The 14,365-nt window shown below is 42.9% G+C and overlaps 1 protein-coding gene across 3 annotated transcripts in view; it reads right to left on the bottom strand.

Moving 5' to 3' along the window:
* GSR (glutathione-disulfide reductase) overlaps positions 1-14,365 on the bottom strand; it is a 41,361-nt gene that overhangs the window by 25,482 nt on the left and 1,514 nt on the right. Inside the window, exon 2 of one of the 3 annotated variants that reach the window (XM_045879790.3) lies at positions 2,255-2,281. The exons of 1 other annotated variant lie outside the window; for it this stretch is intronic. In XM_045879790.3, the coding sequence (XP_045735746.1) occupies positions 2,255-2,281 (27 nt within the window). Of the gene's footprint in view, positions 1-36; positions 1,554-2,254; positions 2,282-14,365 lie in introns of those variants that run through there. One more of the 3 variants, XM_045879789.3, reaches the window with a different exon arrangement.

The raw sequence follows: 14,365 nt of genomic DNA, 5'->3' as shown, positions 1-14,365 counted from the left end.
CCTCCCAGTCCTTCGGTAAAATGTATTGTTGCTTACCATCCTTGTTTTAAGTTTCAGATTTGTTGAAGCCCTGTCTTCTGTGATTAGTTCTAGGAAATGGAACTGCATCTGTAGTTTACAGTAAAGTGATTTAGAAGAAGCTATGAGATCAAGTTGAGGACTGAAAACCTTAAGAGAATGAATCCCTCTTATAACGTCGGTGCCTATGAACATGTCCTTGTTAAGGACGTGTGTAATTAGACATCTGGAACTCAGCAGTTTGTTGCATCTCGGTGGAATGCAGCCTAAAATCCATAAAGGCCTTTTATGCCAACTGATTATCATGATGACTAAATTCAAGTTGGCATCCAGAACTCTAGATGACAAACTATCATTTTTCTTTGTCAGACAAGCCTGAGACTCCATTTTTGACAAGCCCTAAGATTCCTTCTTTGTACCGTTCTCCCTTTATGCCTAAAGATGAGTAACTGATGACCCTGCTGGATTCTGCTTTTTTTAAATTGAGGTAAAATTCATATAATACAGAATTAACCATTTTATCTGCTAGACTGTTTATCTTAAATAATACATACGAAAGGTCTGTCAATACTACAAAATAAAATAGGTTATTTTAAGAAACACCACTATAGGGGCGCCTGGGTGGCTCAGATGGTTAAGCGTCTGCCTTCAGCTCAGGTCATGATCCCAGGGTCCTGGGATCGAGCCCCGCATTGGGCTTCTGGCTCAGCGAGGAGCCTGCTTCTCCCTCTGCCTCTGCCTCTCTCCCTGCTCATGCTTTCTCTCTCTCTCTGTATCTCAAATGAATAAATAAAATCTTAAAAAAAAAAAAAAAAGAAACACCACTATACATCTTCCCATCATCAGGTACCGTATTTATTTACTTCCGATTCGTATTATATATGATGCTATAGCATCAGACACCCTCTGGAGAAGCTCTGTATGAACTGCATTGGACTTCCAGGCTCATCCTAACTTGGGTAGGAGCAGGCCCATCCATCTGATTCCTTCTCTACTGCTGCCCCACTACCCTTCCGGAGGAGTTACTCCAGGCTTCAGGCTGTTCTAGAAAACAAGAGGCAATTACCAACTGGTCTTCAAGAATGCAAAAGCACTTTGAAGTCAGTAGAGCCCTATGAAAATATAAGGTAAATGTCCTGCACATGTGATCAGAATAGAAGGAATAAATGAAACATAATATATGAGAACAAAATACTACAAATTCAGGCTACTAGGCCCAGATAATATTTTTAAATAATGAGGTAGCACCAGTCAACGGATTTACTACCATAACTGGCTTCAACTACATAAAACCACCTTATAACTGATTTATGTAATTCATGTATCATAACTGCATGACTCCAATTAGAAGAGTCCAAAATCTAAGACCAAAAGGAAAGAAAATAATTGAGGAAAAGTGTCCCACAGTAAAAAAGAAACCTTCCTATGATAAACAAACAAACAAAAACCCCCCAAAAAACAAAACCCAAACCCCACGTACTTATACCAAGGAACAGATTATAAAAAACCCTTCTGGCATTATACTCAGGTATGTGTCACTGAAGAGATTAGGCATATTTGCTTACCTGTTACCAAAAAAATGCCAGTTTAGAAGGTAATCTCAGTAACAAAAGGTTTTAAGTTTAGGAGTATAATATGCTTTGAAAGCACATTCCAATGTGGAGTAAAATGATTTGCCGGTATAAACCAAGAGGCAGCTTTGGAAATAAGAGTGGCCATTTCTTCGTCTTTCGTCACAGGTGAAGGACAAGTTCATTCAGTGTGCCCGATACCACAGACACTAGGAACGAAAACCACCACAGTTGTTAAGAGAATCCATGAGGCTACAGAATTAAATGGGAATACTTAAGAAGATTCCATTCAGGGGGCGCCTGGGTTGCTCAGTCGTTGGGCGTCTGCCTTTGGCTCAGGTCATGATCCCAGGCTCCTGGGATCGAGCCCCGCATGGGGCTCCCTGCCCTGCGGGAAGCCTGCTTCTCCCTCTCCCACTCCCCCTGCTTGTGTTCCTGCTCTTGCTATCTCTCTCTCTGTCAAATAAATAAATAAAATCTTTAAAAAAAAAAAAGATTCCATTCAGTTATTTAGATTGAGCAAAAGCAATCCTGTGCAGATGGTCCAGTCCTAATTACTGGACCTAGATATAATCTCACTCATGCACTCTAAGCTAATAAATCAATGCATTCGTTAATCAAATATGTAAAAGGAGTGTGGAAGGAAGAAGAAATAAAAATTCTACCTTTTTGGGTACACATCCAACATTCACCTAGGGGGGGAAAAAGGACAGATTTTAAGAATATTAAACTCAAATCATCCCACAAACCTGCAAGAAATGAACCCCAAGCATCAACCCAGGAGACTTCCTTAAGTTCTATGTCACCTTCTACAGTTACTACCTTTTTTCTATTACGGAGTTGTTAAAGATAGGTTCTTTTTCTTATACGATGAGGCAGAGAATTTCATTCGTCAGCATCTTCTCAAGAAAAACAGTCACTGAGAAAGAGACAGAAAATAATTCGATATCCACAGGGCTACGCAGTGCAGGGGTGGTAGAGGTCAGGAGGTGGCCCAAGCCTGAACTTGCACAGAACCCAGAAGTCTGAAGCAGAAGACAGTGGCAGGAGGGAAGAGGACCCACCCGCTGAATAAGGGCAGTTGAAGCATCTGAGCAGCTGCTCCAGAGGATTTCTGGGAAACTTATTATGCCATACGCTGGGTAAAACCCTCAAAATGCCCCTTTGAAAAATTCTCTGGCAGAAATCTACATTACTTTTCAGGACCAAAGGAAAATGAAGAATCAAGCAGTAAGGTTCATCCATGCTATTCTCTATGTGTACATATATATGTATGAGTGCATATATATGTACATACACATACATGCTTATATATATCCATGCTTATATACTTGCTAGAGACAGACCACAAATTTGATTCTTAGCCTTCTAGCCGCCAAAACACAAAGGAAAACACAAACGGTTGTAAGATGTCACATAAAAACCAACCAGTTGTTTAAGAAAGCAACTATTCGTACCCCTCAGACTAGAGAGAAATTCTTCCCAACAGTCCCTGTCGACAAGCTGTGATATATGCTTACGTACAAATTTTTGTTTCCATCTGTTTATTTCCTTTCGATCACATGCTAAAATTTGTAATATGGAAAAAAAAAAAAGTTGGGTTAAGAGTAAGATTAATCAGGGGGCGCCTGGGTGGCTCAGTCGTTAAGCGTCTGCCTTCGGCTCAGGTCATGATCCCAGGGTCCTGGGATCGAGCCCCACGTTGGGCTCCCTGCTCAGCGGGAAGCCTGCTTCTCCCCCTCCCACTCCCCCTGCTTGTGTTCCCTCTCGCGCTGTGTCTCTCTCTGTCAAATAAATAAATAAAATCTTAAAAAAAAAAAAGAGTAAGATTAATCAGAATATTGACCATAATATTGTACTATAATTATGTATGTGATAAATATCATTACATGGACAATCATATTATATAAATGTATCAAGGTAACATGCTGTACACCTTAAACTTACATAAGTATTACATGTCAAATGAATTCAGTAGAAAATTAAAAGAGGAAGACTGATTAAAATGAAGAAATGTGTACTTGGATGAATGGGTAAACACTCGGTGTACCTTAGCAGAGGAGCCAGTTGCAGAAGGAAAACTACATTGACCTCACTCTTTTGAAGGGCAAGTTAGAGACCCCTTCAGCCCTGGAAACCTGTCATGTAACGTGTATTCCTGACTCCCTTTAATCTTATAAATACTGACTGGGAGGTGTTGGTGACATCTTGGCAATTACAATGAAGTTAAGAGATTTTTTAAAAATATGTTTTTGAGAGAGAGAGAGCATGAGCAGGGTGGTGGTGGTGTAAGGAGCAGAGGGAGAGAGAGAATCTTAAGGAGGCTCCATGCCCAGAACAGAGCCTGATGTGGGGCTTGATCTCAGGACCTTGAGATCATGACCTGAGCCGAAATCCAGAGTCCAGGCACCCCTGAAGTTATGAGATTTAAATGAGGTCTCAACTGTATATCCTCAAAAATATCAGTATGTTCACTCATGCCTATTGGCATGGAGTAAAGACTGAATATTTAAATAGTGTTGGTTTCTGGAAAGAATTTATATCAGGTGTTTACAGCTCTGCTGATCATGACCATAAGGAACTAGGTTGGCTCTCTATAAGCCCAAAGAATACAAGCCTACTTCTTACAGAATATTTTCTGGGCATCCTGAGGTGAAATCTGAACTATGTATGTATGCACTTGCCAAGGGATTTTATATGAAATGGTAGAATAAAAGAAATCTCATTAAGAGAGATTAAGAGAGATCTGCCCAAATCTCATTAAGATCTCAAATATTTGAATATTGAATACAATTTGATATTGCTCTACTTGCAGCATACATCCTGCAATTTCATTTTAATCCTATTATTTCCCATTATTCTGCACCCAGAAATTATAAAGGAGTGAGTTATATTTCTATAAGTTTCAAGCTATCAGTCATTTGGAGGTTTTTCTCCTAGAAAGAGGTCATATACTATTTAGTTGTGGACTTGGATCTTTTATGAGATTTTGCTAAAATAAGGATTCAGAAGGCAACAGAAGTGGGAACTCAGAGGATTGAGAGAAGGGTGCAGAATTCAAGCCTCATAAAATAAAGGAATCACACCTACACTAGCATTACAAGCAGGCTATTCAGAAAGTACTTTATATCAGCAATTAGAATAATTTATGGCTTTCTCCCTACACTGCCCGGCCATCGGTCTAAGCAGAGGATATGCTATTTCTCAATTCCCAAGTATTTGAATTATGGAAATAGATGGAATGAACCAATTCTAAGGAAGGAGGAAGACAGGTGTTTCCTATGTGGTAGAAGAGAGGAAGGCAGCTGACTCCCAGCCCCTTGGTGGCAATGATTTTATCATCAGACCTGCCCTTCCCGGTTCATGTGGAGGGTAGAGTGCTTCCAAGTCCCCTCTATGCACAGCTCTATACCCTGCAGTTGGCAGCTTAAGTTCACCAAGAGGCTTCAATGAGGACAGAATCCAAAACCACGTTCTCCAAAAGTAGAGATGATTTCAAGACACTAAATAAATACACTCCATTTGTCCTATAGTCAACCTTCTCCAGCTTCCCAGGAACCTTTAAAAGCAATTTAAATGGTCATAAGGCACTAAATGTTCTGAACCACTCTCAGACATCATCAATTTATTCCTCATGTACATTTGAGGCTATCTGAAAGCTATTTAGGGCAATTTTTAAAAAAGTTTGGGACATGCTCCTTCTAAGGGCCAAGATGGCCTTTCACTTGTGCCAAGTGTTATGACTAGCTTTGGTTTGCTTTTTAGAAGTTTCCGCCTTTTTTGCCTTCTAAAATATTTTAACTTGCTGGGACGCCTGGGTGGCTCAGTTGGTTAAGCGCCTGCCTTCGGCTTAGGTCATGATCCCAGGGTCCTGGGATAGAGCCCCACGTCGGGCTCCCTGCTCAGCGGGAAGTCTGCTTTTCTTTCTCCCTCTCCCTCTGCTTGCTCTCTCTGTCTCTCTCTCAGATAGATAAATGAAAGAAAAGAAAAGAAAAGAAAGAAAAGGAAGAAAGAAATACAACTCGCCCTATTTTGACAGCTCCTAGTAATAGGCCTCCAGGCTTTTCCACTGGTTTTAGAAACCTAGTTACACTTCAGCACAACACAACTGATGACCAGATGCCTCTCTGACTTGGAAGGGAAGAGAACAGCCATTAGTTATCAACAGAGCTGGGGAAGCCAGGGTAGAAAGCTCTGTATAGTCATGCTCAACCCTTCTTCCTCTGCAGCTGACAATGGCAGTAGGTTGTCAGAAAGAACACAAGCACGGAGTCAGACAGACATGAGTTTGAATCCCAACCTTCCCTCCTACTTACTGGCTGTTAGTGGGTAAGTTTCTAAATCTCTGAGCTCAGTTTCTTATTCTGTAAAATGGGAATGGTAATACAGAGGTTTTGAGAAGATGACAGATAATGCAAATAAAGCACTTCTTTTCTAATTTATGATAGATCTGATGATGAAATTGACTCCCCTGAATTATTTCTGTAGTCTGCTGGATCCCAAGGCTCACAAAAGGCTTTTTGAAAAAGACAGATCAATTCCCCAGGTGGCTGGCTCCCTTTCAGGAATGAATCAACTGATGGCAGAAAGCTTGCTTCCCAGGCTGGGACACCAGGGTGATGGGTTCTCAGGGCTCTGACTTCCCAGGGGTGCACACAGCAGGTAAGACCCGAAACATACAACCCTTTCCACCTGGCAAATTTCCCTGCAGAGCCCTCATTCCCCAGGGGGGCATTAACCAATGATAAGCCTTAGAGACAAGTTTCTCACATTCCTGAGTACAGCCAACGCCAGAGACACTCCTGTAGCTTCGTGTCCTTTGTAATCTGACAGTCCATCTCTGGGAACTCCCTGTCCCGACCTGGGGTTCAGAATCCTGTTCAGGTGGCCTGCCAGCATTGGCTCACAGTGGAGACGGGGGCCCCTCCCAACAGGGACAGAACAGGTGAAGAGTCTGATGATACACGCGGCGAAATTCAGGGGCTTCACCACGTTTCTAGGCTGCACCCCTCTCACCTTCAGTTCTGCCCAGATAGGTGAAAACTTCACACTGTCCATGTCGGTGGTAAAATGAGGATCTCGTCCACTGACCTGTCAAGAATGCCACCTGCACTTAACAGCAGACTTCCTTCTTCTGGTTCCCTGCTTCTGTTTCCCGTCACCGAGTTGCCTACAGTTTCCTGTTTTCCTTTTTTGCATCCTACCATTTAGTTCAAGACTGGCATGGGGAAGGAGCACTTAGAATATGCTGGACCAGTCATCATTCACTAAGCAAAACCCTATGACTTCATCAACTCATTCTTTCAGCAACTCTATACTGAATACCTACTTAGCGCATGCCTGACTGTCATAGGGATTGGAGTGGGTATGCAACCAGGACAAAGATCCCTGTCTTTGTCAAGTTTCATCAGCTTCACACCAACAGTGACTGAATGAGACCACTTGGCCCTGTGTCTCTACTCTGACACCATCATGCAATTAGCTCAATTCTGACACTATCTACCTAGAGGTAGCATCAGATCCCACAGATTGGGGGTTTGGTCCTTCAAGCCTGCTGGCCGTCCCTACTGCAGATGCCAATCACAAGTCCAGTTATCACCTGTGCTCCAGACCAACTCTCGGAGGTTCCAACAACACCCTTCTTGGGTTGGATTAATTGCTAGAGTGGCTCATGGAAATCAGAGGAACATTTTACTTACTAGATTCCCAGTTTACTATAAAAGGATGTAACCCAAGCACAGGCGGGTGGAAGAGATGCATAGGGCAAGGTATGTGGGAAGGTGTGGAGCTTCTGCCACTCTCCTCCAATCTCCATGTGTTTGCCAAACCCAGAAGCTCTCTGAACCCCAGCCTTTTGGGGTTTTTTTCTCCCTTCAAAGATTTGTTTACATAGGCATGACTGATTAAGTCATTGGTAACTGGTGATTGATTCAACCTCCAGCTCTCCTTCCCAGAGGCCAGGGAGATGGGAATGAAATCCCAACGCTCAAATCACAAGGTTGGTTCTCCAGCCAATCAGGTCTCATCCTCAGGTTCTTTCCAAAAGTCACCTTATTACATAAACTCAGGTGTGGAATATTCATTTGTTATAAATACCAAGATACCTTTATTACTTTTATCACTTAGAAAATTCCAAAGGGTTTTTAGGAGCTCTGTGCCAGGGATGGGGACCAAGACCAAAGGTATATTTATCATAAATCACAGTATTATACCTTGACACATTTTAAACATCCAATATCCATGTCTTTACCTTCAAATTTCAGACTTCAATTAAAGATTAGTACTGGGAGGCTAAAGAAAAAAAAAGTATTCTCTGCAAAACAGAATCTAAAGCAAGAAAATGAAGTGATACAAGAGATATTAACAAAGGTTGGAATTAAAATCATTTTGGCTCTGGGCGCCTGGGTGGCTCAGTTGGGTAAGCATCTGCCTTCGGCTCAGGTCGTGATCTCAGGATCCTGAGATCGAGCCCCACATTGGGATCTCTGCTCAGCGGGGAGCCTGCTTCTCCATCTCACTCTCCCTCTGTGCTCTCTCTCAAATAAATAAATAAAATCTTTTAATAAAATCGTTTTGGCTTGGGCGCCTGGGTGGCTCAGATGGTTAAACGTCTGCCTTCGGCTCAGGTCATGGTCCTAGGGTCCTGGGACTGAGTCCCGCATCGGGCTCCCTGCTAGGCAGGGAGCCTGCTTCTCCCTCTGCGTCTGCCTCTCTCTCTCTCTCTCTGACTCTCATGAATAAAAAAAAAAAAAAAAATCATTCTGGCTCAATACTTAGCTAAGCAGAACATGAGATTAATGTGGACCTCAGTCCCAGGTGTCAAATTTATTTTATTTTCTTAAGATTTATTTGAGAGAGAGACAGAGAGAGAAAGCACGAGCTGGGGGAGGGGTGGAGGGAGAGGAAGAAAGAGAAATCTCAAGCAGACTCCCCCGTGAGTACGGAGCCCGACAAAGGTCTTGATCCCACAACCCTGAGATCATGACCTGAGCTGAAATCAAGAATTGGATTCTTAACCGACTGAGCCACCCAGGTGCCCCTCAGCTGTCAAATTTAAAAGAACTTTTACTCTGAGGCATCCAGGAGGACCCAGAAATAACTATGTAAGACAGAACTTCTTCTGGATGGTCAGTTCTCTACCCCCTGATGCCCACAACAGTGATGTCTGGCCCTACATCTCCTGCTCCCTCACCAAAAGAAAAGGACCTAGGACTGTATATCCTCATTTCATGTCTAATGTTGTAACACCCAGTGAATAAATGGTTATTAATTATAAGGTCATTAGTCTTTCCACAAAATTCCTTCAATCCCACTCTACAAGAAACATTCTCTGTTATGACTTGTTCAAAGTACGCTTTACAAAGAAATAGGACCTCTGAGGGGTTCCGAGGCAGCCTTTCTTTTCTGGCCCTGCAGATTTAAGTGGGTTCTGAGGCAAGATGACAAAGCAATATTACACTAATCCTAGTGCAAAAAAATTAAACAATCAACAGGGTAAATCAAAAGACCAATTTCAACATGAGGATTTGCCTACTTCAACTAACCCCACCCTTTCTGATCACTCCTTTATTTGGCACTTATGAATGTAAGTGTGCCACACCTTACAGAACTCTAAACCCACAAAACAAATTAGGGTAACTTTCTGTTTTTGAGGGTTACCTGTCAATACCGAAGGTGTGTTGGGGTACGTGAGTGGCTCAGGTCAGATCCCAGGGTCCTGGGATTGAGCCCCAGGTCGGGCTCCCTGCTCAGCGGGGAGTCTGCTTCCCCCTCTGCACCTCCCCCTTGCTTGTGCGTGCTCTCTCTCTCTCAAATAAATAAAGTCTTAAAAAATACTGAAGATATGATCTCCTTTATGTAAATGTCCACTTAAAAATGCATATTCAACCTTGGGACGTTATACTAAAATAAGTGAAATAAATCAAATATTGCAGGATTTCACCTACATGAGATTATCTACCATAGTCGAATTCATAAAACCAAAGAATGGAATGGTGGTTGCCAGGGTCTGGACAGGGGTGGGAGAGGAATGGGAAGTTACTAATCAACAGGCACAAAATTTCAGTTAAGCAGGATGAGTAAGTTCTAGGTATCCTGCTGTACCACATGGTATCTATAGTCAACAGTACTGTACTGCTTAGAAATCTGTTAAGAGGGCAGATTTCATGTTAAGTGTTCTTACTATTAAAATTTTTAAAAAATATGTTCAGCCTTATGTGGAGATATAGGCACCATAGTATCAAAGTACCTGATATCACCTCCAAGGTGGGTCGATTTACATGTTGCTAAGTCATTGTTTTCAGCCTAGATAAACACAAACAACAGTCTACTGAGCAGCCTGTTTCTCAGGCATCTTTTAAAACCCCCACCTTTCCTGCTGGCCTCTCCAATCGGTGCTGTACAGCACCGTTCACAGTGACATTAACAATCAAGAAGACTTCTACTAGGTACAAACTTCCAGCTATAAAATCAGTAAGTCATGGGGATGTGATGTACAGCATGGTTAATAATACTATATTGCATATTTGGAAGTTGCTAAGAGAGTTGATCTTAAAAATTCTTATCACAAGAAAAGAAGATTTGTAACTATGTACGGAAACAAGCTTGACTTGACTTCTTGTGGTGATCATTCCACAGGATATACAAATATGGAATCATCATGCTGTACACTTAAACTAATACAATGCTATATGTCAATTACATCTCAATTAAAAAAGAAAAGATAAAGGAAAAGAGAAGAGAGGAAAGGGGGGGGAGGGGAGGGGAGGGGAGGAGGGGAGAGGAGAGGAGAGGGGAGGGGAGGGGGAGGGGAGAGGGGAGGGGAGGGGAGGGGAGGGGGAGAGGAGAGGAGGGGAGAGGAGAGGAGAGGGGAGGGGAGGGGAGGGGGAGGGGAGAGGGGAGGGGTAGGGGAGGGGGGAGAGGAGAGGAGGAGGGGAGGGGAGGAGGGGAGGAGGGGAGGGGAGGAGGGGAGGAGGGGAGGGGAGGAGGGGAGGAGGGGAGGGGAGGAGGGGAGGGGAGGGGAGGGGAGAAAAGCAAAGGAAAAGAGAAAAGGCTTTGGGCCCGGTAATCAACCCTTAGTACGAACTCCCATTGGTAAGAACTGCACGGCTATACCACAAGAACCAGGTTACAGAATCCGTACACTCAGCAAGAACACTGGAACATGTGCTCCCACAGGCCCTGAGGCAAAGGGAGCGGTAAATCAGAAAGAACTTTTCCTCGAGCTGACTGTTCCCACGTCTGCGTAGGCTGAGAACTGAACCACAGAGACAAAACTCCCAGAAGGCTCTCATTCACCTTGGCTCTGGGCAATCTTTGCATTTCTCCTTGGTCTACAGTTGATCATGAGGGAAGTATTACGCTTAATTTTTTGGAGATGCCAAAAACTGAATTCAAAGATCATCTCATTTATTTTTCTGCCCTCAGAAATGACTTAATTGCAATAGGCAACAAGAGTTTATTATCTTTAATTGAATTCTAGGGGAAAATAGATGATTTCTTCCAGTTTCCCACTTTTAGTGTCCAACCTAATACCCTACAACTTTTTCCCCATGGAGAAAAATAAAGACCAATTTAAGGGTGGAATCATGGTATGAGAGCTACCCATGCCTCTTGACCTGGTTTATCCATTAGAAGGCTTAGTATATTTTAGCTGACACCACTCTGCTCCTCAGTAAAGTAAGGGTGCTGAACCAGAACAATGCTTCCCAAATTCCTACAAGGATCTATGTGAGTCTAATCCTAAATGAAATGAAAACAAGGTCCATGTAGTGTTTCATAAAGCTAAAAGTACTGGGGCACCTGGGGGGCTCAGTCAATGAAGCCTCCGCCTTTGGCTCAGGTCATGATCTTGGGGTCCTGGGACTGAACCCCCCATTGGGCTCCCTGGTCAACGGGGAGTATACTTCTCTCTCTCTCGCTTTTCCCCTGTGTGTGCTCTCTCTCTTTAGCTCTCTCTCTCTAGCTCTCACTCTCTGTCCAATAAATAAAATCTTGAAAAAAATTTATTACAAAAATATTGCATGGAAAATTTAGAAACTGCAGATAACACCTACAATGTAAGCTCCACAAGGACAGGGATTTTTATCTGCTTTGTTTGAAGCTATGACCCCAGCATCTAAAAAGTACCTGTATACCTGGGATATGAATTAATAAATGAGTAAACAAAAATAAAACAATTAAAAACAAAACACAATCTGGGGCGCCTAGGTGGCTCAGTCATTGGGCGTCTGCCTTTGGCTCAGGTCATGATCCCAGGGTCCTGGGATCGAGCCCCGCATCAGGCTCCCCGCTCCACGGGAAGCCTGCTTCTCCCTCTCCCACTCCCCCTGCTTGTGTTCCCTCTCTTGTTGTATCTCTCTCTGTCAAATAAATAAATAAAATCTTAAAAAAAAAACACACACAATCCCACTGGGGTGCCTGGGTGGCTCAGTCGGTTAAACATCTGACTTCAGCTCAGGTCATGATCCCAAGGTCCTGGGATTGAGTCCCACATCAGGCTCCCTGCTCAGAGGGGAGTCTGCTTCTCCCTCTCCCTCTGCCCCCCCCATGCTCACTCTTTCTCTCTCTCTAATAAAAAAATCTTTAAAAAAGAAAAAACACAATCCCTCTAACTACAGGAAGACTTTAATTTGGATCTTCAGTGTGAGTTCACCCACAGCAACTTAAAAAATTCACCATGCTCCAGAATCAAAATATTTTATTTAGGAAAAAAATGCTTAACAAATCAATATTAAAGAAACTTCTATTTGACTGTCCCCAGGGACATCTTTCAATTGTACCACTACCACAAAATCACTTTTATTGAGTTACTCCCTTACTCAAAAACCATTTCACACAGTTCACTTCATTCTTTTTAAGTAAGCTCTACACCCAATGTGGGGCTTGAACTCACCACCCCAACATCGAGAGTCATATGCTCTATGGACTGAGCCAGCCACGTGCCCCTAGGAACTTCATTTTTTTTTTTTTTTTTACCACAACCTACCCATCAGCTTCCCATATCTTACTTCTATTAGAGACACCCTCTGCTCCAAATTCAATTACACAACCTAACCTGCCTCTCTGCCTTTGCCTCTGATCCTACCCTATCAAAAAATGGTATTCATCCTGTTCAAGTTCAGGAAGATACTCTCTCCAGGACGCGTGGGTGGCCCAGTCGGTTAAGCGTCTGCCTTCAGCTCAGGTCATGATCCCACCGTCCTGGAACTGAGTCTCACATTGGGCTCCCTGCTCGGCGGGGAGTCTGCTTCTCCCTCTGCCTGCCGCTCCCCCTGTTGTGCTCTCTTTCTCTCTCTCTGACAAATAATAAAATCTCGAAAGAAAGAAAAAGAAAGAAAGAAAGAAAGAAAGAAAGAAAGAAAGAAAGAAAGAAAGAAAGAAAGAAAGAAAGAAAGAAAGGAGAAAGAAAGAAAGAAAGAAAGAAAGAAAGAAAGAAAGAAAGAAAGAAAGAAAGAAAAGGAAAGAAAGAAAAGAAAGAAAAGAAACTCTCTCCTTCACAAAAGCATCCATCCCATGGTGCCCAGGCAGAAGTGATGATTGCAACTCTCCTCTCAGCTACTGTAATTTTTTACTATAGGCAGCAATTAACACAGATCACCCCACTTTGGAGTTGACTGTCGACATTTTGCTTCCCCACTATATTGCAAATTCCCTGTGGGAAGGGACGTTTGCCTTTCAGATATTTGTATCTACCCTCTTCTCTCTGCCAGCCTCAATCCAAGTACTTAGCACTTAGAATACAGGAAATGAAGGGGCACCTGGGTGGCTCAGTCGTTAAGCATCTGCCTTTCGGCCCAGGTCATGATCCCAGAGTCCTGGGATGGAGTCCCACATAGGGCTCCTTGCTCAGCGGGGAGCCTGCTTCTCCCTCTGCCGTTCCCTGCCACTCTGCCTACTTGTGATTCCTCTCTCTCATTCTGTGTCAAATAAATAAATTAAATCTTTAAAAAAAAAAAAAGATTCTAGAATACAGGAAATGAAGACATGAACAAATGAAATGATGTGCTTCAGAGGGCCTCCCTTTTCCCTGCACCTGCTTGGAAATCACGGGACATCAGAAGTTTATTACTGCAACTATAGCTAGCCTAGATAATGGAATCTTAAATTTAAACTCTTGTCTTATCAATTGTTATATATTCTCTGATATTCAACACACACCTACACCCTTCCTTGTAATTCAAAACCAAAAGCCAGTTTGAGAAGAACCCAAATGGAATGTCATGAAAATATGAAATAGGGGATCTGCCCAAGATACCAATGCTTACAGGAAAAGAAAAGTTGCTGTAGCAGAATGATACAGGCAAGGCCAGGCATTCTATAAGGAAGTAGTAAATGGCTGAACAGAGCTATTCTTCGCTTGCTCCAGACGTAGTTTACCTCTTAGCGTATTCATATTCCTAACAAGAACCTAAAAATGCCCCTTCTTGATTAATATCAGTGGAACCAGGCAAGAATGATGGATGCCACACGCTGATTATGACGTAACGTGCAAGGAGGAAAACAGAAAAGTAAAGAGGTACAGGGTGCCTGGCTGGCTCAGTCAGTAGAGCGTGAGACTCTTGATCTCCGGGTTGTGAGTTCCAGCCCCACGTTGGGTGTAGAGATTACGTAAAAACAAAATCTTAAAAAAAAGAAAAGAGGTAGGAGGATGAGAAATCATCAAGTGCTCTCACCAGCTGTCCAGGGGGCCTCCTAATGGCACCCCTCTGTTTTCTGCAGAGACAGAGTTCTAATAGAGTCTGCACTAAGATGTCAAGGTGCAAGTTGATGATTAC

Source organism: Mirounga angustirostris, unplaced genomic scaffold (assembly GCF_029215605.1).
Source record: "Mirounga angustirostris isolate CCGP_5_RB_7025 unplaced genomic scaffold, mMirAng1.0.hap1 SCAF_2, whole genome shotgun sequence".
In the NCBI taxonomy this organism is placed as follows: domain Eukaryota; kingdom Metazoa; phylum Chordata; class Mammalia; order Carnivora; family Phocidae; genus Mirounga; species Mirounga angustirostris.
Note: the sequence above shows the minus strand (reverse complement) of the source record. Positions and strands in the feature narration are given on the sequence as shown.